Genomic DNA, 26,160 nt, shown 5'->3' on the forward strand with positions numbered 1-26,160 from the left:
TCAACCTATCTGTGCTGTTCCGGTTACAAGTTACGAGTAAACAGCTCTGGCGAAACCATTTCCAAATGGGGGGCATGTAAGGAAAAGGGTTATGCACAGGAAACTACAATGAAATACAGATGTGCTTAGGATTGCTTTGAGTTTGGAAGCTGCAATAACAACGCAGGGGAAAAGCCACAAACCTTAATTCTATCTCCACAATAAATCATTCCTCAAATTTGATCAGGAAAAGTTCCACAGGACCAAGACAGTGTTAATAAAGTGATTGATTGAAAACTTTCTGGTAATAATAACAAAAGAGGGGAAACAACTTTTGTTTTCATCCATTTAATGTCATGTTATTCTAAGAAGAGACACTTTTCTCAGTACGATTGGAATTTTCTACAGTTTTTTGTCCACCTACGTAGTTTTCTGTTTTCACAGGCATGGGAGATCAGGGGGCCTGGACCCGGCTCTGCTGATGAAAGAGAGTGGTTAGGGTTAAACTCCAAGTCCAACAAGGTGACAAAACAAATTCTATCGAGCACGCCGATCAAACTGATGTCAGTCAAATGGTTACCTTGGCAACCACCTGTGGCCTGGGGACCCCCAACCAGTCACAAAGCTGATTCCTGTGAGTCCGCACTGTGGCGAGGTCACTTTCCCTGGAATGGACACGCAGACCAAGAACATGAAACATACTGTACTGAATTCATTGAATATATTAAAGAATATTTACCATAAGCATCCTGTTTGAACAACTCACCAATTAGTATCACTCAGCAGGGTCATGACATCATCCAGCACCTCTGGATCCATGACATCATCGTAGGTCAGCACCATCTCGTACATCTGGCCCGCTGTCGTCTTTCTTATCTACAGATGTAAGAAAGAACCAGTTGACTTTTTTCCTTTGCTGTTGTTGTTCACGACGACAAAAGCAGCTGCACATCACAATATTATTACAGGGCAGATTTATCAGGCTAAGGACAATGGTATTTGGAGAGTGTGAGTTTTGTGCAGTGAACCATAGTAAAACAAACCTTTTTATACATATGTTAAATGTACAATATGCCACTTGAACATAAGACCTAGGTTGATGATGCTGTGAAGCAGCGTGTGATCATGGAGTTGTTGACCTTATCACCATTGCCGATGACTTACGGTCAGAAATGAGGTAATGTATTAAAGGTTTAATAGTGTTACGGACCGAACGAAAAGTGACCGATACAAACAGTGTAAGGAAAACACTGGCTAACTGTGTGTTTTTGCTTTGTCAGTTGTCCTTATAGCGGAGACAGGCAAAGCCTCAGGTAAAGTGGATATGCCGCAATTAAAAGGCGACTAAAATCAAACGTCTCGTTACCTTGAACAAAATTAGGGATAGTCTGAATTTGAACATTTTAGTCAACAAAATGTACAACATAGGTAAGTGGTTTTTAGACATTTTAATGAAAAACTATATCTGTACGACAGGTGAGCCGCCCTTGACTTGTGAACTTACCACAGGGAAGGGATGGCAGAGCAGCATCAGCAGCTGGGCCAAAACTTTCTTCCTCACTTCACCCTGGAACTGGATCAGCCCACAGAAGCTGGGAAACACCAGTCAAACCATTAATGTGTCATTCATTCATCTGGTTTTAGAGCCCTATTTAATGTTTGCATTTATCAATGAGAGGGAGACTTACACAGCTACGCAGGCGGACAGCTTTTGAATTTCCTTGGTCTTCTTGAACTCTTTGCAGAGAGCCAAGATTTCCACACAGAACGGATGACTCAGAAAAGAAAAACAGACAAACTTAGGTTCTCGTATCACCCATGTTAAAAAAAGAAAAACTAAGACAATGCTTTCACAGCACTTACTTCTCTTGCCTTGTGAAGATTTCAAAGCAGTTGTTAGAGAGCATCTGATCCAACATCTTAAGAGAAGAAGTAGCCACCCTGAAAAAAGGAAAAGAAAACTGTCACTTATATCGTAGAGAGGATTTATAGAAATGAGATGGAAGAAGACATTTGAACCAGAGAAAAATAAATAAAACAACAATCTTCCATCGGGGTGGGGGGGGGGGTGTGTGTGTGTGTGTGTGTGTGTGTGTGTGTGTGTGTGTGTGTGTGTGTGTGTGTGTGTACCTGCAGTTGTGGAGATTGTTTCTTAAGACTCTCAGCAAAGTATCTCCAAACTGTGTCAGAGCAGCTTCATTCTCCTGGATCCCTTTCATATGATCGAACAACGACTTGGAAGAAAACTGCACCTGAGCAGAAGCAGTGGAGAGCAGCAGTGAATGTGGAGCCACTCACTGTGGAGAGGTTAGATGCAACAATGACTGTTTATTATTGACTGACTTTAAGAAATGAAACCCGGATATTTTATGACAATATCACTCACACGTTGTATAACTGTGTGCGTAAAATTAACTGTGTGCTTATTGGCGGGGGAGAGTGAAGCAGAGAAAGATAAACAGTAAAACAGATGAAATCATCAGACTGTGAGAAACAAAGTGTCAAACCTCGACACTATGTGCTGTAGATAGAGCACTGATTTCAAAAAATGTATTTTCCTTTACATTTTTGTGTAAAAAGATGAACTAAACCTGCACTGTACACATCCAGCAGACCTATAGGAACTATCATCACTCTACTTTAGCTCCGGTTTGTGTCTCAAACCCTGTCTGGGATACTGTAAAACACATCCGGCCTCCGTAGAGAGGACCTGTACCTGATGTAAATATAAAGTAAAGTACAGGGTAAAGAAAACAACGATTCGTACAATTTAGATGAAACGCACTAGTGAAAACATCACAAGGATTTTTTTTATATTCAGTAGACTCCTTTGAGCTAAATGTTACACATTGTTGTTTTATTACGTCGGCTGCAACGCTGTTTACCCCCGAGACTCCAGAAGTGTTTTGTGGACTCAAACACTTCACCCACGTCTCCATCAGCACAGTGGTGAGTAAATAATTTGTGAATTTTCATTTTGCGGTGAACTATCCCTATAATCATACACAAGGTCTAATCTGATTTTCTTTTTTTTCAGTGTCAGAACTTGGCACAGTTTCTGTTGTTTGGCTCTTACAGGACTGCACTCAATGCTCTCTCTACATTCAGGCTGCCCTTCAAGGGCGATTCCTGGAAAGTTGGTGGACCCTCCATCTCTCTCTGTCCTCTGTATGTGCCTGTGGTGTGAGAATGGTAATCTTGGCCCATGTACCGATGCAGTCTTGGCTCAGTTTCCTGCATGCAACCCTGTACAAACATATCAGTCCTTCCCGTCTCGGAGGATCTATCTGTGGCAAAGAAACGCTAGAAGAGCCGGAGGTAAAAGCATGACGAGAGCCAGATCGTCTCCAAGGGAATATGTTTACAGCCTCCATTGGCAGATGAGTTTAGCGTTACTGGCCTCGCGGCTGCTATTACAGGCTTTAAACTTATTTTTCTTTATTATATCCACAAACATTCAAAGCTAAAAATAATTTTATCATCACAAATCTTGATGGGAAGGGCCTTTTCGAGTGATTGGTTTTCAACAGGTTAGGTCATTATGAAGGACGAGGGAGAACTTGATCAACACTAGTTGGGGGCCCCTGCTGGGCACCCCAAGTGATGGTGAGGAAAAGGTCATTGGTGGAAAGCACTAGATTTGTCTGATGGGAGAATCTCACCAGTGCCGTGAGGGAAACGTTAGATTAATTAGTTATAAAGCTAAAGTGGTTGCCACATTATTATATAAACTGGCCCAGGTAGTGGGATGCAGTAAATCTAAGAACACACTGATTATTCTGTGAATTTAAGAATTAATTTTATGTCAGAAGGTTCAAGAGAAAGAAGGAGTACTACATGCAGAGGAGTGAGTAGACTATAATAGACACATGGCTCCCCCTGCTGGTTAAACTTCCTCCTAAATAATGAAGCAGATTTTTCTAGTTTATTACTGGCAGTAGGATTTTACCACCTGGCTCAACAACTATTCAACACTGTGATTTTGAGCAGGGCTGTGGAAAACCCCAGCATGCACAATGAAATACCAGCAGTAAAAACTTAAAACATCCTCAAGTAAAATAAAATGCCACATCTAACTCACCTCCAGTCACTTTGTTCTCATCGCAGCATCATTTTAAAAATGTTTACCATTGTGTGGATGTGTCTACTAAGTTAAAATTGTAGATGGAAGTAACATTTTATAAAATACAGGCGGGCGACACATTAAAAGGGCAAAGAACAGATTTGAGTGTCTTCGTGAGATATGAGGTATAGATTGTAGACAGTGTGGAATGATACAGGAGGGATGGAAAGCTTAATTCCTCCTTCGGGGTTTTGTTGATGATGGTAGAGAGTGAGATCACAGACTGTATATCAGGATGGCTGGCGTGACGGATCCCCAAAAGTAAAGCCAAAGTGCCTTGATCACCCACTGGCAGTAGGCTGCAGTATAGATCATCACCTCCATGTTAGTGGATGGGAAGTAAACATCAAATAATTTTTTCTAAAAGATTGTCGGCCATTTTAGGAAGTTATCGCACTGATATATGTTCAGGTTTTCGTGTGTTTCTGATAAGTTTGGTGGAAATTTCTTGTTTGATGCTATAAATGTCTGCGTTTGTTTTTCATTTTGTCGCCCATCTGTACAACATAATGCTCTGATTTCACAATGTTCTAATCCTCTCATCCCACTTGACCTACTGTAGACTCGGTGATATCGCCCACAGACGCGGTGAGCCCGAGCAGGGTGTGGTACTGATACTGAGGCAGTGCAAGCAGCTGGGTGATATATTGGTAAGCTTGGGATGGAGCATTCCAGTTCAGACTGGTTGTGGTCTCACTGAAAGACATAGAGGTGGAGTCAAAGATTAAAAATAATAAAAACTATACAAGTTATTGTACATAAAAATCACTCTGCATAAAGGTTTCATATTTTATGTACAGTGCTGTGCAAAAGGTTTAGGCACTTCAGGCGTTAAGCAATAACATCAGGGAGGCGTCGGATCGGTCGGAAAAGAAAACAAACCCAGAACATACAGCCAAAGTCGTAAAGAACAATAGAGACGATAAAGAATAAGAAGAACAGGGAGGCCTTCCCACAGATGGTCTGGCCCTGACAGAGCTCTGATCTCAGCATCATGGGGTGAAGGTGGGATCACATGAAGAGACAGAACAGACACATCCTGAATCCAAAGATAATATAACTTTGAAAAACTATCCATGAGGTTTGGACCATGGACCTTGAAAAACTCTATGCGATTGTTCCTTGGCGCATTGTTGCTGTTTTAAAGATAAAGCCGGCCAACTGATGGAATGAATGGCTCGTTAAAAATCATTAAGTTACAGGCAGGAGTAACTCACACAGGGAAAATGGTCAACAGCTCGTCCTGGTGGGGAATGTGGGGAACTGCAGGCTCTGTACTGTGAAGGAGGCGCAGGAAGATGTTGCCAGCGTGGGCTCTGTATCGATCGATCTTCTCCGCTGCCTGCTTGGCCAGGCCGCACATCATGCACCTCACTCTGCATCATACAATGATAGGAGACAAAAAGTTTGAAATGCTTCCTGAAGAAATATAAAATCACCAAATCAGCCATTGTTTTCAAACTTATACCAAGTCCTGTGCCTGTAAGAGCAAGGGCAATTAATCTTATATATTGCAGAAGCCAAACATGAACACTGTGTTTGAATTCTACCATGACATGACTCTTTTTAATCTCAGCTAGTATCAACGATAAAAGTGGATCTTACATCATTTTTGATCCTGTTCCTCTTTAAGAATTACAAAAAGGTTACACTGACTTAGTGCTCAGTTATTGTGGCCACACCTTCTGACATTGAGGTGATAAGGATTACTCAAGGCCATGAACATACCACAGGTCTATGACCAACTGATATAACAGGTTTTATGGTCAGCAGCTGGTGACAGTGAAGAGTTCCTCTGGCTGTATGGTTTAGTTTTATAAAAATGAGCCATGAGCTTGTGTCAATCAGAGTTTTCAGATTTCTACTCACATGTCTGGTGAAAGGATCTCTGGAGAACCGCTGGCCACCACCAGGGTCACATCCATCAGACTGGTCATTGCTGCCTCTCTCACCCTGGGGAAAAAGACAGGGGGAGACTTAATGCTTGAACTGACACGGCTTTGAATCTACTTTAAACTCATTGGCCAGAGTCATCCAGAATTTATTGAAGTAGAAAGTCCTTAAAATTATCATTTAAAACACATCGCAGGCTGGAATAAGCACAAACACCACCATTTGAAGAGTGCATTCCTGTGTCACTGAATTTGGCAGCTTTATAGTCAAAGTAGCTTTATGTCTGCAGGGCACAATTTGCTTATGTGAAACGTTAATCAGGGCATTCACTCAAAAGTCACACCCTGAAACAGGTGCACAGGCGACCGGTGGAACCCCTGATTAATTGGCCTCAGAGAAAATGTGACGCAAAAATAGAAAGAACATTTATGGCTGTGAAGGTGAAAAGAAAGAGAAGGAAATGTGTCCCTGTGTGGGGGCGTGAGCTTTAAAAAAAAAAATTTAAAAGCCCACGCAACAAAGAAAACACTGATAGTAGATAAGGAAGTTCAAAAAAGAACAGAAGAAATAGTGGATGGAAAAAGATTGCCTGAAAGAAACAGCCCATCCCATGCTGTGTGGACAAGTGACAAGCCTGGTGGCATTCCTGGCGAGTCGGTAAGCATGGCCTGGAGGTACTGAGAAAGGCATGCATGTCATGTCTTCATGACCCGAGGTGGAGGGACCGAGAAACCCCAGAGGCCTCGGGCAGGAGAACATTGCTAATGCCTGAGGCAATTAAAAGAGCACGAGTGTGTCCACATGTATACATCTAGATATCCGTTGATGAGACAGTTCACTTACCACGCCCCGATATTCCCTCTGCCGTCTGTTGTGTAGTCATTGATGCTCTCCAGCAGCGTGTCGTACACCTGGGCTACGTTTTCCGAACATAGAGTAGAGTCTGGGGAGCCGCGGGCTGAAACACCCACCGTCACACACACTCTGATGGAGAGTAAAAAAAAAAAAAGATACAAGAGAGATATCACATAAACAAGAAAATGAGATAAAGTTATTTTTGTGGGAAAAGATGGAAAACCCATGGCTAACATGTCATTCAGGTCCTGCAGGTAGAGTCAGTCAACTGTTTATCTTACAACCTGCACAGCTACGCAGTTAAGCTAGCAAGACGAGCGGGACAAAGGAGAGAGTAGAGACAGAGGGGCCTTTGAGACACAAGTCTGAACCATTATCAGATAGCTAAAATACAAATATAGGAAAACACTGAGACAGAAGATGCAAAGATGAGATGTCAATAGACAGGTACATGAAAACTCACTGAGCAATTGCTCTGACTGCATCTCTCCTCGCCTCTGTAAATCTCCCTTCCTTCTGGCTGAGAGCGCACATCTGCTGGAGGCCTTCAAAGATCTAATACACACATGTACCCACACATTTTAGGCCTAAATACTAAAGACAGTGAGATGTCAAATGGCTTGAAAATGCACATATAACTTCAAGCGCACCTGCTTCAGTTTGCCACGGATCATGAATCTTGGCAGACAGCCGAGAGTGAGGGCAGATCCACAGCGAGTGAGCATCTGAGGACTCTTCAGCCCCTCGATGTACTGAGATACCAGGACATCTACACATGCGCACGTAGACAAACAAACAGCATGCAGAGATTATTTTCAAACTAAGACAGAGAGGAAAATCCACTGCAGTAGGAAACAGTACTGAACCTACCTTGGATTTGTGAGTCAGCCTGCCCTGCCTCGACCTCGTAATATTCCTCACACAAGGCCGAGAAAGCTGCCAACAGTGCAGCCTGCAGAGACAGCGGGAAGAGTAGTGAGGGGATGAAGAAAGAAAGACTATTCTCTAGGAGCAGACACTTTGTTTAACTACTTCCAAAGAACAGTTTCTTTGCGGGTATGTAGCATTTAACTAGAATTTTACTGACAATTCAAAAGGAACACTTTCTTGACTCTCTGATGTTACCTCTGTTTAATACAGAAATACAAAAGCTTATTAAGTTTACCATAATCCCATCCTTCGCTCCACTGGAAACGAGATGGAGGTTTTTTATGGTGTCATCAATGAGCCCCTGCCAGTCAGCTAAAACACAGTGATACAACGTCAGACACTATTGGGTGTGATACTGAATAAATTAAAAGTATAATCACAAGTGTTTAATAACTTACCGATTACAGGGTCGTTCTTGAAAGGCATTTTGGACAGGGACAGCTTTTCTATTATGGTGCACACTGCAGAGAAGATGAAACCAATCAAATCAGCTGTATTAGCAGAAACTCTTCCAACTTTAACTAATTAAAAACCAGTAAAACCATTGTTCTGCTTTTAGACTTACTTGCCGGCCTCATTAGTTCTCCACCAAGACCCCTAAATAAAAGAGCATAATTTTATTATAAAGCCGAAATTATAATTATGTTTTTAACCAAACTCTAGAGAGTAGATTGAATTATTCGTCCTACCTGTACTGTTTTCTGTCCTGAAGCTGAAAGTGCATCAAAAAATTTAAAATCAGCAACAGGGGACATTTTGACAGTTTATTCATTTTGAAATGTATTTTTGTTTTTAGGTAACCTTACCTTTTGGTGAATGTTTTTCAGTGCTTCCACACATTCTGAAGAAATCATGTCCAACACAGTTCTACAGGACAAAGGCAAGCAGTTCAAGGAACAGAAGAGAAGCTTCACTTCTTTACCAGTGTATTTGTTATTATAAATAAAATAAAAATAAATCTATATAAGCTGTATAATGAGCAGGTTTTGAGCACAAACACAAACAAACATACACTTTCCAAGTCTTGTTTCCATAAAATGTCAACTTCAAGCCAAAGGACTATGGAGAGCTCATCTTCACAGTATATTTTACTATTCAGGTGGGACTAGGATTCCCCCAGTTTGTGCCTCTCATGTATTAGCTTTACTGTTAGCTGCTAGCATCCATCCATTTCTCTTATGAAGATATTTAAGATTCTTCAGACTCGTCTAACCACCTAAATTAACTCTTGAGACAGGCTAAAAAACATTTTCATTGTGTAGTTTACACATTTTTATCCAGATGGCTAGAGGAATTTGCAGATTCTGGAAAAACGTCTGGATGGGGGAGATGTTGTCTAGCAAGTTTCTGGGACTAAAACACTCCCGGGTGTTTATCTTTCAGAGACAATGGTGCTTATCATTGTGACTCAAGGTAAAGCTAAAGCTAATACATGAGAAGCTAAAGCCTTGGACATCCAGCCTGAGCTCAATGTTCCTTTGTCATAGTGCTGAGGAGTGTACCTGTCGGTCTGAAGGCCCAGTTTGTACAGAGCGTGTGTGACCTCTGCACATGCCAGGATGGCTCCATGGCGACTGTGGAGGTCAATGCCCACTGCCATGGACAACAGCTGCGGCAGAACTGAAACCAAACGAGGAGGGAAAGTGCATGGCATTTATCTACTCATAACCAATAATTATACGTTTCAGTCAGTTCCAACCAGTCATGTCGCATGAGCATCTTGTTGAAACACTACATTGCCTGGGAAACAGGTACGGTGACATTGTTTACCTGTTGTTGCCATATAATCGGGTGCTTGAGGCGTCAGGTTGTGGAGCGCTTTGCTCGCAAGCTCTCGGATCACACTGCAAAACAGACACAGAAAAAGAGATTTGTTTTAAAGATAAAAAACTAACTGTGATGTCCGTTTCATCATATTTGCTGAAACTATGAGTGCAGGACAACACAAGCACTTACCCATCCCAGTGGTTGATCTTCATGGCTACTAAATGGTCGATCATGGCATTGGTGTACTCTGGGAAACTAGCAACGTAAACACTGCGAGAACAACAACAATGCAGGATGAATGCCAGCGGAGAAAGATCAACTATTTTATACATCTTTACTTCATTTCATATCTAATGTGCAGTTCCTTGGTCAGATGCGCCCTGAGGCTAACATCTTTCCATCCACTGTACTGCTTGAATATTTGCTCTGCTGCATTTCTGCCACGGGTGAAAATTCCTGAAAGGGTTGAAGCTTTTCCATGTTTGACGGACACACAGTTCACTCCTCACGTGTCAGACACTCACCCAGAGAAAGTTGCTGCTGTTCATACACACATTCTTCAAAATTTGAGTGCTGGAGATGTCTACACAAAAACCTTGAGTTTTGGTTTACAACACACCATTGTGGAAAAATGTACAGCCTCACATAGAGGCTGCTGGATAAGGTGGAGGAGTTCGACTTCAAATAGGGGCAGTATCACTTTTATTTATCAAGTACCTAAAGGCACTTCCAGCTCATAAAAATAGCCTTAATCTACTACATTAAATATCCTACTAACTTTTAAACATTATGTGCATCACTGATGTGTTTACATTTTACATACTTCTATGTGTATAGATATACACTACCGTTCAAAAGTTTGGGGTCACCCAGACAATTTCGTGTTTTCCATGAAAACTCACACTTTTATTTATCAAATGAGTTGCAAAATGAATAGAAAATATAGTCAAGACATTGACAAGGTTAGAAATAATGATTTTTATTTGAAATATTAATTTTGTTCTTCAAACTTTGCTTTCGTCAAAGAATGCTCCATTTGCAGCAATTACAGCATTGCAGACCTTTGGCATTCTAGCTGTTAATTTGTTGAGGTAATCTGTAGAAATTTCACCCCACGCTTCCTGAAGCATCCCACAAGTTGGATTGGCTTGATGGGCACTTCTTGCGTACCATACGGTCAAGCTGCTCCCACAACAGCTCAATGGGGTTGAGATCTGGTGACTGCGCTGGCCACTCCATTACAGACAGCATACCAGCTGCCTGCTTCTTCCCTAAACAGTTCTTGCATAATTTGGAGGTGTGCTTTGGGTCATTGTCCTGTTGTAGGAGGAAATTGGCTCCAATCAAGCGCTGTCCACAGGGTATGGCATGGCGTTGCAAAATGGAGTGATAGCCTTCCTTACTTAAAATCCCTTTTACCTTGTACAAATCTCCCACTTCACCAGCACCAAAGCAGCCCCAGACCATCACATTACCTCCACTATGCTTGACAGATGGCGTCAGGCACTCTTCCAGCATCTTTTCACCTGTTCTGCGTCTCACAAATGTTCTTCTGTGTGATCCAAACACCTCAAACTTTGATTTGTCTGTCCATAACACTTTTTTCCAATCTTCCTCTGTCCAATGTCTGTGTTCTTTTGCCCATATCAATCTTTTCTTTTTATTGGCCAGTCTCAGATATGGCTTTTTCTTTGCCACTCTGCCTAGAAGGCCAGCATCCCGGAGTCACCTCTTCACTGTAGACGTTGACACTGGCGTTTTGCGGGTACCATTTAAAGAAGCTGCCAGTTGAGGACCTGTGAGGCGTCTATTTCTCAAACTAGAGACTCTAATATACTTGTCTTCTTGCTGAGTTGTGCACCGGGGCCTCCCACTTCTCTTTCTACTCTGGTTAGAGCCCGTTTGTGCTGTTCTCTGAAGGGAGTAGTACACACTGTTGTAGGAAATTTTCAGTTTCTTCGCAATTTCTCGCATGGAATAGCCTTCATTTCTAAGAACAAGAATAGACTGGCGAGTTTCACATGAAAGTTCTCTTTTTCTGGCCATTTTGAGAGTATAATCGAACCCACAAATGTGATGCTCCAGATACTCAACTAGCTCAAAGGAAGGCCAGTTTTATAGCTTCTCTCACCAGCAAAACAGTTTTCAGCTGTGCTAACATAATTGCACAAGGGTTTTCTAATCATCCATTAGTCTTCTAAGGCGATTAGCAAACACAATGTACCATTAGAACACTGGAGTGATAGTTGCTGGAAATGGGCCTCTATACACCTATGTAGATATTTCATTAAAAACCAGACGTTTCCACCTAGAATAGTCATTTACCACATTAACAATGTATAGAGTGTATTTCTGATTAATTTAATGTTATCTTCATTGAAAAAAACAGTGCTTTTCTTTGAAAAATAAGGACATTTCTAAGTGACCCCAAACTTTTGAACGGTAGTGTACATATTATTAAAAGCTGCACTTTTCTTGGTGATTGTTTGAATGTATTTTTCTTATTCGCCAGTGTGATAAGATCAGAAAAAGATCTCATGGCCACAAGTTTTCTAATTCCTGAAAGACACAATTTCCTTCCGGAAGTGAAACAAACCCTAAACTAAAATATGTCAGTGAGGCAGAATGGGACAACACCTGTTGCTGACGCATTTAATTATTTAGTCTGCAAGAACAAGTGTGCCTCCTCAGCCTTTGCTCAAGTGCACCTTCACTTTTCATGATTTTAGAAGATGTGACAGTTAAAGCCAAGAACCAGTTATGTGAAAACAGTGCTTCTTACCTGATGTTGAGAAAACAAGTGTTGAGATTCCCCACAGCATAGTAGTCTGCTGCAGTTAAAATGTCAATACCATGAGGGAAAGTTCCCTGTTGAGACAAACAAGCAATAAACAGCTGATATGTTTTCAGTGCATTGTGTTAGAAAGGTCTATGTTGTTAGCAAATGTGAGATGTGATGAGCTCAGGTTGTAAGAGTGCTTTGTGGCCGAAGGACTGTTGGAAAAACAAGCGTTTGCTGGGAGCCTGACTGGGAGGCCATTACTTTGCTTCACAAGCTACTGCCGACAAGGCAAGTTTGAGCAAGACCTGGTTATTTGGCAGCAAATAAAATTCAAATCACAGTGATTCTGTTAGTCACAGTGTATGAGTAGTTAATGCTTCAGTCACAAACCTGTCTGCCGACATTCTCCTGGAAGGCAGCCTGGGAGAAAACGAGACATTAAAGTGAACTTGTGTCATGTAACTGTAGATGTTCAGAGATCATTGGATATAGAACAGAGAACTTACAGAGGCGGCTCTGCGGCAGTTGACATTTCGATCAAACACGGTGGTGATCAGCAAAGCACTGCAGAGAGAAACACAAAGAATATAAGATAATGTAAATATCTGAAACAAGACTTGTGTGAAGAGCTGTAAACTGTATGCACAGAGGAAGGTCATTTGTTAAAAGTGTTTTTACAGCCACAAATATAAATAAAATAAATTGAGATTAAAGTTTTCATGTTAGTCGATATCGAACGTCACATTATTATTTCTTTAAGTTTAAAGACATATTTTTGCGTCTGAGTAAATGTTGTGGTTCTTCTTTATGAGCAGAGAATGACAAACACTTAATAAACAGCAAAATATATTTAAATCTGAGGTAGATCAATTATATGTTATAATTCCTCACTGTGCTCACACAATGCATGAGCAATACATAGCAATTAGACTTTAATTTTATTGCTATTGTTGGGAATTAAATCATATTAGTTGTTGATATTGTCAAGTCCTAATAAAATTCATCCCTTTTTGCTAGATTTATTTGCAGTTTGGAAAAACTGACAGTAAGGAAAGTTATGAGATTGTATATCTGAGTAATTAACCTTCTCAATAAGTCGTGTTACATTGCAACAACAAGAGTTTCAACAGCTTAGTAAGAAAGAAATCTCTGACTCAGATTTTAAAATGATGTCTATGTCATGGTTGCATCAACCGAAACGATTTTTTTTTTGTTGCAGTGCAACGGTTCCCAGAATTGCATCATGAACACAGCCACAGTGTGATTAACCATGACTGCTGCGATATGGGAATGGGAAATTGATAGTGTCTACGTTTTTATCTCAGCATCCTCGCCCGCTACGTTGCCACTACAAGTTCCAGGAGAGGTGGATGTGTGAATGTCAGTTGTCAAAGGGGGTGCAACCTACTTATACATTCAAAGGACAGCCTGACACTAACTGTTGTTTATTTTGTTTGCTCTCCTTCTCTGTTCCCTGCTTCCCGACACCAAGATTCAGGCCTGCAGCTTTACTAACTGCCCCTACCCCGAGGGCTTGAAAACAAAATGATTGCACAATGGATCCTGCCCTGTATCTGTAACTGTGGAAGTAAACAACCGTGTGTGTGTGTGTGTGTGTGTGTGTGTGTGTGTGTATGTATGTGCCCCCAAGTCACCTAAGTCCCACATTCTCAAAAGTGAGTTTTCAGCAAATGTCATCAAGCTGTGATGAATAGAGCAGGAACCAGCTTGTCGGAGCTTTGCTGGCAAACGGCGACCGAAACCTACAGCAACAGGCGAAACCTGGCAATCCTGTAGGCTAGGAGAAGGGAGGGTGTTGTTGCGACTGATCATGATAATGCTCATGATAATGGTAGTAGGGGTTCAAACTGACTCTGCAGAGCTGGTCTGCACAGTCAGAGGCCACAGGCCCATACATGCTCGGAGGAGGCAAACCGTTAGTATTGACAAAGGCTGAACGAACGTCACTGGATGATATTGCACCCTAGTTTCTCTGCACTGGCTGATAACATTAAGTATCAAGATGTCTCTCGTTACTTTGAAGGTTGCCCCCTGCTTCTGATCCTGAATGAGTTTAGCCTGTCAGTCACATGTTGGAGTAAGCATCCTGGTCACACTGAGTAAAGCCACAAATAACATTAATGTAAGAGTCTCTTATGTCCAAATAAATCACTTTAAGAGGTAGATAAAGCTACCAATGTTACATATTGCATCTCTGAAGAAGGACTACATTTCAGTGCCTATTTATATACATCTATTTTAAGGCCAAAGCCCAACAGTCTCCTCCATCCATTTAAATTCACTAGATCTGGATTTTTATTTGGATCTGCACCAAATTGCAGATGTTGAAAAATGCCCTTGCAATGTTAAAGAGAGTGAAGAAAAATTCCATTTTGCACAATCCTGCTAAATAACAAATAGAGCAACTCAGACATAAGCATAACCCTCTTTGGCAGAGGTAACTGCTGCTCTGCTTATAAAAGAAATTGGTTACAACAATACATACATAACAATTTTTATATGAAATTTATTTAGGTATAAATAATCATTCCACTATTAGCTATTTTCTTCTAATGCAACACAAGCCTTATGAATACACTTCTATTGGTTTTAATGGCACAACAATGCCCTAAAAGTGTCTTTCTAGCACCTGACTGAACTTTTTCAACTCATCTGAGTTCACAGGTGATTTCCGCAAAGGGATGATTTTCGATACATGTGGCTCTATGAGTTTATGAAGTGTATCATTACTGCGTCTGAGGAGGACAGCAAGTATTTATTCATACAAAAGAACCAATGGCTCCGAGCCACAAAAATATCAACAGCATATACCGTTTGGCAGCAGTGACATTTTCAGAGACAAAACTTAACAAGGAAACGCATACATGTGTCTAACAATTCAAATGATTTACTGTACATTAATATACACCATTATTTGAATCACACAACATGTGATGATCACCTTTTGATAACATAGTCTTGGAATTACAGCACACATGTGTTTTTTCCTATTTTCTGTCCTAGTTGACCTTTATTTTCTGTTTCTGTCAGGAAAGAGTAGGGATTGTGTTGTTGAGGGTGGCAATTGGGACATATTGTGTTGTGATGTTATTCTGATTGAAATAAAGATGTAAAATGTTCATGACAGCGCAGACACAAGGAGGATGAAGAGCAACAACTAAATTTTGAAATGGAAGTATAATTGTTATCGTGTAGATGATCCTGGCTTTTTCATTATGTATTCAAACAAACTTATTATTATTAATAAAAGGAATCATTTGGGGCCACACAAGATTCCCTCTTACGACAGTCTACTTGACATAGATAGATAGCAAAGCGCTCTGTGGTTTTGCAGCAATCTATGCATGTGGTGTGGTTGTATGGGAAAGAAAAGAAGAGGGTTACCTGGCAATCTGAGTGACAAACGGCTCGAGGTCTTTGGGCTCATAAGCCCTGGCGAAAGACCAGCACACGTAGCAGGCAGCGTCCCGCACGTTGGAACCAACGCTGCACGCTCCCCTCTTCTCGTCATAGGTCAGGGACTTGATGATGAGTGGCACGACTGCAAGCAGACAACAGAGCTGGATGAGTACTTTAATCTTAAAAACCAAAAAACTAAGCATTGACATTAAGCATTTAACGTATTCTGTATACAATCTTGAAAAGTCAGGAGTGTTGAAATATTTCAATTTGACATTCACTGAGTTATTATGTGATATATGCTGCATGCTTGATTTATTTCACAATAATGAAAATTGTAAAGATAATTTTTAATCTTTTTGCAGCACCTTAAGAGAAAAACAGAGAACTGCTTTGTGGCAAAATAGAATTGATTAAAAGCAATAGAAAAAAAAAAGAAGGTTGTGCACAAAATGCTGGTATTTATATGTAGTGTTTGGGAAACAAAGAATAACTATTAGCTATAACAAGTCTGCATTATTTTCTTTGCACACTGTTCACATTAGAAGGGAGGTAACGCTGAACAAGAACAGCAACAAATACACCTGCTAGTATGCAAATCTCATGCCGATTTTGCCAGTGTGCCAGACTTGAAACTTGATGCGTTTATGCAAATGAGCATGTTATTCTGTGGAACCGCAGAACAGGGCCCGCGTGGTCATTTCTACAGAAGAGACTGAAGGAGCAGGAAAGACGATAGCCCCCACCTCACCCCGCCATGTAAATCATCCCTTGAGGCCTGACTAATATCAAGTACATCAATGTTGCCCAAGGGCCCTGCTGTTTGGGTTGAAGCTCCACCCACTGGTGAGACAACACCTCAGAGAAAGGAACTCACCACACAACTATCATCACCAAATACAGCACACACATGCACAGTCACACACAGACACACTCTCAACTCTTAGCACATACTGGAGTGAATGTCCTGACGAGACACTAACGTTTGCCGTGGACTGTGGAGCGGCTCTCTTCAGACACTCAGAGAAGGTACGTTTTTTCTTTATCGTCTCTTAAATAAAAACTGAGTAGCGTTGAATCATATTTAAAAAACTTATGGCACTCGGTCGAAGCCTTTCTGAGTTTTCGTAAGACTCTAATGTTTTGTAAAGGTGCTGTTCTCTAAACTGTAAAGTTGTATTCAAGGTAGTGTAAGCGTTGCATGCACCTGTTACCTATGAACTATATTATTAGGCACCTGCTTGCACTGCTGTGGCTGAATCACAGGTAAAGTGCCTGAACTCTGTAGAGAACCCTCTAAAGAATCTAAGATTTTTAGGTATATAATACAGCTCTTTTTTTCCTCAACAACATATATTGACACCAGAGATCCAAGGAACCAACTTTATAATTTTAGAAAGACAAAAACTAACCAGAAAGGTTTTTTATTGTGTCATATCGGTAGTGAACTGCAAAAATTTTAAAAGGAAAATGAATTTCAATTCTGAAGAAGGGAGTGGCTTTGCGTGCTACTACAGCTTGACAGAAACTTGAGTGACAGCTTCTTGCGACAGCGCACGACAAGCAGGTTCCTCCGAGCGACACCCAGCAACACTTAACTCACTGCTTTAGGTGATGTTTCATTTCAAAAGGCAAACCAGGGGTGTTTCAGATACCAGAGACATTAATGAAGAATAACTTCTCACATTTTGCATTTCTCCAAAGCTGGTGAGCTCATCAAATGATGAAGGAGAGAGTGCATCCCGCAGGTGTAGTCATGGGAAGCAGGTGGCTGGTAGTTCCCACGCCGACAGCACAGAGTTTAGTAAGGTTGGGAGAGAAAGCAAGTCTCTGCATGCCCTCCAGGTCTGTGTTAGTAAGTGTCTAGTCTACCCGACAACTGCCGACCTCGTGCCTGAGCAACCTCCCCAACTTTACAGGACACACGAATGGAGGGAAATCTGAATGATAGACAGCTGAACACACGCCAAGTAGAATCGTTTGCAGGCTGCTGTCAATAGACTAAAGCCACACTAACACACAAGTGCACCTATGCAAACACGCAGGTATTTATTTTGCATACAGGAGACAAGTTTTCATATTTAACTAACGCTTAACTTGGTGTCCAATACAGAGTAAAGAAACAGTTGAAGAAATATATTAGCCCGAGGGTGCAGTGTTTTGTGCAGCTAGAGATTTTTCTGACCGAGCAGATAAAGAAACACAGAGAAAAACCTTCCAGTGACAAACTCTCTCCACCTGAACCAGTCGAACAACTTTATAAGCCTCATTACTCAGTGACAATCTGGAACAAAAGAGGCAATGATTCACAAGTTACTCTTTTAGCTTTTTGCTTTAGTGTGACTACTTTTTCTTAAACTTCATTATTCTCTTTTTTTCCCTTGCAGAAAAACGTGCATTAGAACCAAGATGGAGACTGCTCAGGAACGCAAGCCAAAGAGACCCCACTACATTCCCCGACCGCCAGGCAAGCCCTTCAAGTACCAGTGCTTCCAGTGTCCTTTCACCTGCAATGAAAAGTCCCATCTCTTCAACCACATGAAATACAACTTGTGTAAAAACTCCATCTCCCTGATGTCCCAGAAAATTGGGCAAACAGCTCGACAGGTCAAAGCTGTAGCAAAGGGAGCCCCCGACACATCCAAGGATTGTCCGAGCCCAGAGCCTGTGCAAGCGGTTCAGGACGACAGTCCTCAGAAACAGGGGGCCGAGGAGAACAAAGCTGAGTGCAGGGAAGACACAGAAGAAGTAGACGTAGGGTGTGACAGTCCAGTGAATAAGGACGGCCAGAATGTAACACCAAATACAGTTACAGAGAGAGAGAACAGGGAGAGCAATGAAGCACAATCCCTGCCACGCCCATCTGCCTTCTACCCAGTCACACCCAACCGTGACGGATCTGACACCTTCAAGTCGCCTGTGCAGCAGTCAGAGGATTCGCAAACCCCTGCTCCCGCTTTCAGCCACCCAGGCTTCTCATGGGGCACGATTTCCTCATCCATCCCCTTAAAGCCATTAGCCCCTCCCATGGTTCCTGAATACCCGACTTATCTCCTGCCAGACCGTCCCCTGTATCCGTCATACTACCTCCCAGGGAATCACCATGCAAATGAGCCAAACTCTTCTTCTTTCCAGCCAGAGTTGATGGATCCACAGAGGCCGTTGATGCCACAACCCATTGCCCCACCTCACGCTTCCCTTTTTTCTGCATACACATACAGATACTGCCACCCTCTCCACCCACCCCCTCCTCTGCACTATACCCTGTACAGGCCACATGAGCTCCCCATGCCATTTACAGGACCCAGATATATTCCTTTGTACGACCAAACCCTGAGGCCCAAGGATTATGACTTATACATGCACTCACATCTCAGACACAATGGCCTCAACACATCTGCACAAGAGCAGAGCAGCCATGGCCAAAGTGGAGACAAGGCAACCCGGCTCAGCCCCAAAGAGGGTTGTTCTGCTTTGGGGTCCCCGGACAGACCCAGCCATCCACACACCATCCAGAGAGACACAGAGCCCCTGCAGTACACCAGCATGGGTGACTCTCAGACAACCGCCCAACTAGTCCACACAGCTGCCGCCACGCAAGACATCTCGTCTGACTTAAGACAAGAGTCTGCTGAAAGCTTGCTGCATTTAAGACTTCAGCATGTGGACAGAGGGTAAGCGAAATCCCTATTTTTTCTATGTACAGAGAAAAAAATTATTCCTTAGCTGCAGTATATTGCATTTACAATTATTGTACTAAGTCCTTCAAATGTTTGTTTTGGTCTGTTCAGGTCAGCAGAGAGCAGCAGTTATTCCTCCATATCTGTCTCTGAGCCATGTCCACAAACTACGTCAGAACAAGATGATGATGACAGCAGAGAGGATCTGGCTCCCCTCAACCTCTCAACAAGAAAACAGGACACAGAAAACAGCCCATCTGACCACAGACTGAGGTGTTCAGACACAGAGAAATTAAAGCAGGATGATTTGCCTCTGAACCTCAGCATTCGAGCTTGTCACAGCAGCCCTGAAGATCTTCAGCGGAGGCCAGACGATGAGCTGGATGAAGAGCCGTGTGACCAGAGGCAGACGGCAGCGCTGGCTCTCTGTCAGCTCTCCATTGCAAGCTCTGCTGTCTCCTCATGTGACTTAAGCACTGCAGACAGGCCCTCAGAATATAACATGGATGGTAGAAGTCTTGGCTCTCCAGAGACGACTAAGCACAAGACAACTGGCAAGAAGAGAGCGAAGAGTGGCAGGGCTGAAAACAACTGCCATAGACCGAACAAGCGAGCAAAAGTTACAGGACGGGTTCTGAGGAGGAGGCATCGCTGACACTAACAATTAAACTCTGACTTTTATAATATTTGTTAATAAGGACAAAGCATCTCCCACCTTTTACTGGAAGCCTCGACGTTCAAATTAATGTTAACATATTAATTAAGCACTGAAAGATTTTATTATTCTAGAAAATATGTGAAATGTAGTGGCACAGGGTCAGTCATTAAGAAAAAAAAACGTGTTAAATGAAAAGACATGTTGCCACAGGTATGAGCGTGTGTATAACGTCTTGACATCAGACTAGATGGGAAAAGATGAAAAGCATTTTTATAAGGGTTCTTAATATTTAAATCTGGACATTTTTGTCAATGTGTAAAGTTGGAGATATAAGATATGGTAATGCACTGTAAATGTACACATTTTGAATAAAGGAGTAACAAACGCTGACTTGCTTACAGAAGTCAATTTATCTTATACTGTAATAAAGATTTCAGTGCGAATTTGTGGAAACATACCCTCCGTCAATCTGGAGGGCAGCAGCAGGCCTCTTCTGCTGAGCTCTGCCAAGGCCAGGCAGCCTCCGTGCCAAGCCATGTCGGTTTCCTGGAAGCTTGAAACACAACACACACGTTGCAGTTAAAAATATAGGACACATTTATTGAATAGTAGGGCGGCTAAACATTTAACATGACAGGTATTTAAATAAATAAAAAAAGAGTAGCTGAGAGTCACTGATGGTGAGGGCAAATAGGCCCCAAACATGAACCTACCTGAAGCAATCCAGCAATGATCCAACAACCTCGTCTGCCAGCTCTCTGGGAAGCCTCCCAGTCACCCTCCCATTGCTGAAGGGGTAAATACATATAAATGAAACAAAGACATCTAGAAATGCTGTCTTTTACAAAAAACAAGAAGCTACAAGCAGAACTTGTTATAAGCCGTTGCAAATTTGTTTAGTGGGGGCAGATTGTTACCCCTTTGCTGCAGACCACCGCACAATGGTTTCCTTATCTTTAAGTCCCACCAGCAGATGCTCTGTGAAAATAACGCATGCAAATTCAATTTTCAGATGAGACGTATTGCAATAACAACCTTTTCACACTTAGTGGAGGCAGGAACTTACCAATAACAGTTTCTACCTCTCCAGGTATATCATAGTCTTCTTTCTGTTCCTGCGTGTCCATATGAGGAGTCAGAGCATCAGTAGCTGAAGCAGATTCGGACGTGGAAAGGTTTGCGCCGAGGGAGCGGTTGCCCCTCTGGTAACTGAAAAACATGAATATACATTTCTAAACTTTGTGCTACTGCCACTAATAACAATAACATATTTTGTGGCTCTGGTCATTACACACTATATTATAAAGTAGATACTGATAGACTTTCACTTGACAAAATATTTGCATTGAAGAAGCTCATGTTTTTCGATGTGACAAAGTTCACTTTTACATAACCACAAAAATCATGAATTTATTTATTGGTTTCATGTCTGACCGCCAAGCAGCCAAACGTGGCTTCAGGAAGGTGAGGCCGAGTCTCTGGATTAGTTTGACACCAGGCTTCCTCAGCATGGCCTGGCTGCTCTCCGATAGATGTCTCTGCTCCAGACACCGCAGGATTGTAGGAGCTGGGAAACACATGAAAACATATTAATTATATGATGTAATAAAATTATGAAGTAAATAAATATATACAGGAATATACATAGCACACAGATATACAACTGTGGAGATCTCTGGCTAGAGGCTAAGAAAAACAATTATTTTCATCTTGTATATTTGAAATGCCTTTTGGTTGGAGGTTAGGATAGGATAGGATCAATATTTAACTGATATAACGAGATCATAGAGTGAGACAAATATCTGTTCTTTTTCTAATTATAGTAATATTTCCATCAAGTTGAGGACATCTGAACTCCTGAGATGCCTGTAAAAGCAACAGATTGGGACTGACGGCAAAATAAATTGATCTTCATTCATTTTACTATTGCAGATACAGTAGCTATAAAAGAGAAACAAGGGAACCTACCATACTGGAGCAGGTCATCTCGTTTCCCATGTTTGAAAAGCTTTGCCTAAGAGACACAAATAAGATCACACCAGATCAATCTATCATACTGCAGAGGACACATGAGAGCATTTTTTAAAAACATCAACAAATGAACAAAGTTACAGAGTTCTCTCAGAAACCAGCGCGCATTCCACATACCACATACCGCACTGTCCATACCAAGTCATTTTATGTTGCACGTTTTTCTGCATTGCTTTAGCCTCAATCTTCACACAGATCAGCAGGTATGCATACAAGTATGAGACTTGTTGACTGAACAGACAGAGCCAATTTTGAACATCCTACACACTACAGAGGCCGGGGCCCGCCAGATGGATTTTTGACATTAAGTACAAAGGAACTATTTCTTAAATGTTACGCAAGCTTAAATGGCGATAATTTGACTCTAATATTCTTGCTTGAGGGCTGAGATACGTTACCTTAACTGACAGGGGGGATTTGGAAATTGATAATATGCCCACAACCCTGTTTGCATTTGCTGAAAAACTACAGAATTTCTCTTAAATCTGTGGATTAAACGGACATAAGTCACTTGAAGCAGAAGCTCTCACACATGCAACAGGTGCATTGCACACCTGCTAAAATCGCACTAGGTGAAACATACCAGTCATGTCAGCTCTTGCAAACAACCCCCTGCAGGTTTCGATGAAGCGGTGCCCACAGATGGCACTGGTTCAAAACATAGACACAGCCAGGCGTGAACACACAACTAACTAAATATGATCAGGGAGTATGTGTTTACCAGAGACTGCAGAACACCATTCAGCAACCTAATGTCATTCAGTAATTCGTCATTGGTCTGGAATATAGTGGTGAGGCTCCAGTCCAAAAATTCGCCGAGACACTTCTGTTGCACATCGGGGCGTGTCATGAACCTGTATGTGCAAGAAGACGTTAAAGACTTTCAGGGTTTCATCAGCATAAACAAAGGAAGCCAACAGTAAAGACATTCTAAGAACAACCCTGCCCTCTATTGGTTAGAGAGATAATTACATTTTATAGTTCAACATGGTTGGTAAAATCATAAATGATACCAAAATGTTACATGATTATACAATACATGAAACAAAATCCTTAAACAAGACAAAACTTGAAGAAATAATTAGGGTAGCTGTCAACAACAGCATACATCATAGGTGAGAATTCTGGTGCTGACTGGACAATGCAGAGAGGAGTTGAAAAAAAAAAACATCCTTTTCAGAAATAAAAAGCGATAGGGCCTTCGCACTGTCGGACCCTAAACATGTAAGACATGTCATGTTGGTGAGTTCTTAATGATCCTGATTTGATCAAAACAATAATTATGTTCCAACCAAGCTTTTTTAGGCAACTCATCTTTGATGTGTGTAAATATTGAAAAAGTAAATGATCTTGAAAGAGATATTACTGTTTCAAACTGTGAAACTTACTGTATATCTTTTGGTGACAACCGAAAAAAAACAAAGTACAAGGTAATAGTCTGTTTATACACTTACTTTGATACCAGTACACATGCAGCATCCCTGGAACTATCATTGGCGGATAGATAAGACTGCAAACAAGCAAAACAAACTGTAATTAATACTGTATGACATCATGACTGTCAAATATCATCACATACTTAAAAAGTTATATAATAATACAACATAGAGACAAACATAATCAGGGCTAAATATATTTATCAGATGTTACACTCTAAAATTCTCTTTTTGAACGTTTCTCTGTGGTTATTTCAGTTTTGACAGGGAGACACACTGATTGTTAGTTTCTTCTGCTTGTTTTATTTCTTTTTGCTTTAATATCTGATTCTAAAACAAAAGAGGGAGCTTTGTTATAAGCTACTTTAACTGTCAGAGACATTTTCTGCTGAGCTTTTAGACTGTTATTAGGGCCCGAGCACCGAACAGTAGGAGACAGTGGGAGGCCCTATTGAAATTGTAAGGATTATTTTTTTTTTTTCCAGGCAAATGAATTGGCTTTTTGAGGGCTTTAACATGCTCAAATTGTTACCAAAGTTTGCAGAAAATTAGAAAGTGGTGAAAATTTACGTATTCTGGAGTACTTTTAAATGGGCGTGGCAAAATGGCTCAACAGCGCCCCCCGCGCCCCCTGGAGCGTGTTCACATTGACCGATCTTCACAAAAATCGATACACAGGTGTATCATGACCAAAGACGATCCCTTATGGAGAGCAGAAAACTGGACATTCAGCTCAATCTCTCCAAGAAAATCAAGATTATTTCATATACTTAACTTGCCTTTGCAATAGCTAGAATACGCTCCATAGTGGACTCTCTGGCCTTTCCACCGTCTGACTCCAGATTGCCATCCAGACGAGAAAGATCAAATGGAATGAGGCAGGTCATGGAAAGCCACAGCAACAGCATGTAGCGAGTTTCCCAAGTCTGGAATTAAAACATGGTCAAACATACTGCTGCTAAGGCTACAATAAAGATAATACAGGCAAGATTTGTAAGAGGAAAATACACATTTGCCGATGACATGTAATGTCAGTCTCACCTCAATGTCTGCGGGATCCTGTTTGGACAGCAAGTCCAGGACTGGCTGGAGATCAGCAACCTCATGTGGAAGAAGCTGCATGAAGACTTTATAGCCTCTTACCTAAACAGAACAAAGTACAGGTACTCAGGGGGCCTATATCACAGAGGAGCACTACTGAGTTTACCACGTCAGTATAATGAGCGTTCTGTTCTGAGTAATGAGTTTTACTACATCCAGTAGATTTATACCGATTTAGCTAACGTCTGTCAGCAAGACCACTGGTTATACCGACCTTAGAGATGATGTAGAGAAACTTGAAGCTCAGGTGAACCAGTGAAGATGGAGACTTTTCACTCCTCACAAAATCCAGTATCAAATTCAACATCCATTCTATAAAAAGAAGAATGAATATTGATTTTCCAGACGAATCTCCAATAGTAATCTAAATTCAAAACCAGAGTCACACATTTTGATTTAATGTACCTAGATGTGGGTCCAGCAGATGAGGCTGCTCCTGATATCTGTCCATGATCACTGTGGGAGAAAACAGGCAGGATGTGATGAACTGTGCGACCATTAAAACGTGGGTATGTAAGGATTCGTGAACTCTGAGGAGTGGGGGGGACTTGTCTCACCCAGGAACCTTTCTGTGGTGAACTCTGTGGACTTCATGTCCCCGTGGACTTCCGGCAGACTGGACATGAGGGCCCGGGTCTCGTCTCTCTCGCTGAAGCCGTCCAGGACACAAGCTCTGGCCACGGGGTCGGCCTCTGGCCCATCACCAGCGGGGCAGCCGCTCTCTGCGTCCGTTACAGCCATTCCGAGTCCCCTGCGTGGATGCTAGCGTACAAGTTATGGAGCGGTTAGCTAGCTATGACCAGCAAAACAGGAAGAGTGTGGATGAAATGATCCTGTGGCACCATGGGATTTATTAAACATATACTAGAAAGTACAGTCTAGAGAGTACAGACGAGAAAAGGGCTATGGGTTATCGTACTGAACTCCATTTGGCCATTTACCTCTTGTGTTGTGATGATGCTCGCTCAGACGTGCAGCAGACGCGAGCTTCGTAGAGGCAATTCCGGTGTCAACAGAAACTGCCACTGATATGTGAAGGCTGCTGCCTGGGATGCCACACTGTTTTGGAGGTAGCTGCAGTTGTTTTGTCGCCACACTGTTTTGGAGGCTGCTGCCTGTGATGCCACCCTGTTTTGCTTCTGTCTCTATGGCCACCCTGGTAGAGTCATTCTATGTGCGCAACATTCTTTAACGTCCCGCCCTCCCACTGTACGGCAAGCGAGAAGTGCCAGGACCTTCGCCTTATGCGGTTCCTTCACTGTGAATAAGCAAAAATCATTGGTATGAATTGTAAATAGTGTTTATATTAGATATGTATAATTACCAAGCATTTATATCATCCTTAAAACAGACATTGCCTGTATTTGAAAGGTGCTCTAGGTGAATAATATTATCTTCCTTTGTAAATCGCTGGCTGAATCACATGACGGTGCCATTCGCTGTAAATTCAAGAAGCCTTTAAATTGAAGAAATAAATCAAATAAATACAGACTCAATAATGTAAG

The 26,160-nt window shown here is 41.7% G+C and overlaps 2 protein-coding genes across 5 annotated transcripts; one reads left to right on the top strand and one right to left on the bottom strand.

Moving 5' to 3' along the window:
• Nucleotides 1–315: 315 nt before the first annotated feature.
• Nucleotides 316–25,872, bottom strand: tbcd (tubulin folding cofactor D). 4 transcript variants are annotated; one of them, XM_034593447.1, is made up of 40 exons: nucleotides 25,597–25,872; nucleotides 25,213–25,417; nucleotides 25,061–25,111; nucleotides 24,870–24,967; nucleotides 24,596–24,697; nucleotides 24,334–24,480; nucleotides 23,573–23,628; nucleotides 22,840–22,972; nucleotides 22,056–22,101; nucleotides 21,522–21,654; nucleotides 21,154–21,296; nucleotides 21,005–21,065; nucleotides 20,801–20,875; nucleotides 20,546–20,640; nucleotides 15,735–15,891; nucleotides 12,836–12,893; nucleotides 12,720–12,749; nucleotides 12,330–12,415; nucleotides 9,737–9,817; nucleotides 9,551–9,624; nucleotides 9,283–9,400; nucleotides 8,587–8,647; nucleotides 8,470–8,492; nucleotides 8,346–8,377; nucleotides 8,179–8,241; nucleotides 8,016–8,092; nucleotides 7,721–7,802; nucleotides 7,501–7,619; nucleotides 7,314–7,405; nucleotides 6,839–6,979; nucleotides 5,972–6,055; nucleotides 5,320–5,478; nucleotides 4,660–4,798; nucleotides 2,110–2,231; nucleotides 1,843–1,920; nucleotides 1,668–1,754; nucleotides 1,484–1,571; nucleotides 746–855; nucleotides 560–644; nucleotides 316–454 (listed from the first exon to the last, which is right to left on the bottom strand). In XM_034593447.1, exons 2-40 carry the CDS (start codon nucleotides 25,394–25,396, stop codon nucleotides 434–436), a joined length of 3,591 nt encoding a protein of 1,196 aa, XP_034449338.1. In that variant the 5' UTR covers nucleotides 25,397–25,417; nucleotides 25,597–25,872; the 3' UTR covers nucleotides 316–433. The 4 variants fall into 4 exon arrangements, with proteins under 4 accessions (XP_034449338.1, XP_034449337.1, XP_034449336.1 ...); XM_034593446.1 differs by having other exon boundaries at nucleotides 316–457; nucleotides 25,597–25,860; XM_034593445.1 differs by having other exon boundaries at nucleotides 316–457; nucleotides 25,213–25,448; nucleotides 25,597–25,860.
• On the top strand, nucleotides 16,582–20,259 carry znf750 (zinc finger protein 750). Its single transcript, XM_034593448.1, has 3 exons — nucleotides 16,582–16,778; nucleotides 18,138–19,423; nucleotides 19,541–20,259. The coding sequence occupies exons 2-3, from the start codon at nucleotides 18,159–18,161 to the stop codon at nucleotides 20,082–20,084; spliced, it is 1,809 nt and encodes a 602-aa protein (XP_034449339.1). The 5' UTR covers nucleotides 16,582–16,778; nucleotides 18,138–18,158; the 3' UTR covers nucleotides 20,085–20,259.
• Nucleotides 25,873–26,160: the final 288 nt, after the last annotated feature.

Source organism: Hippoglossus hippoglossus, chromosome 8 (assembly GCF_009819705.1).
Source record: "Hippoglossus hippoglossus isolate fHipHip1 chromosome 8, fHipHip1.pri, whole genome shotgun sequence".
NCBI classification, from domain to species: Eukaryota; Metazoa; Chordata; class Actinopteri; order Pleuronectiformes; family Pleuronectidae; genus Hippoglossus; species Hippoglossus hippoglossus.

What these genes read in the sequence shown, in the direction of transcription:
- znf750 (XM_034593448.1), top strand. Translation starts at nt 18,159, where the DNA reads ATGGAGACTGCTCAGGAACGCAAGCCAAAGAGACCCCACTACATTCCC. An exon ending in CTTCAGCATGTGGACAGAGG is followed by an intron (nt 19,424 to 19,540) that starts GTAAGCGAAATC and finishes TGGTCTGTTCAG; the next exon opens with GTCAGCAGAGAGCAGCAGTT.
- tbcd (XM_034593446.1), bottom strand. Translation starts at nt 25,396, where the DNA reads ATGGCTGTAACGGACGCAGAGAGCGGCTGCCCCGCTGGTGATGGGCCA. An exon ending in TTTGTCACTCAGATTGCCAG is followed by an intron (nt 12,894 to 15,734) that starts GTAACCCTCTTC and finishes TTCTCTCTGCAG; the next exon opens with TGCTTTGCTGATCACCACCG. An exon ending in CTGTCCGCCTGCGTAGCTGT is followed by an intron (nt 1,572 to 1,667) that starts GTAAGTCTCCCT and finishes GGTGTTTCCCAG; the next exon opens with CTTCTGTGGGCTGATCCAGT.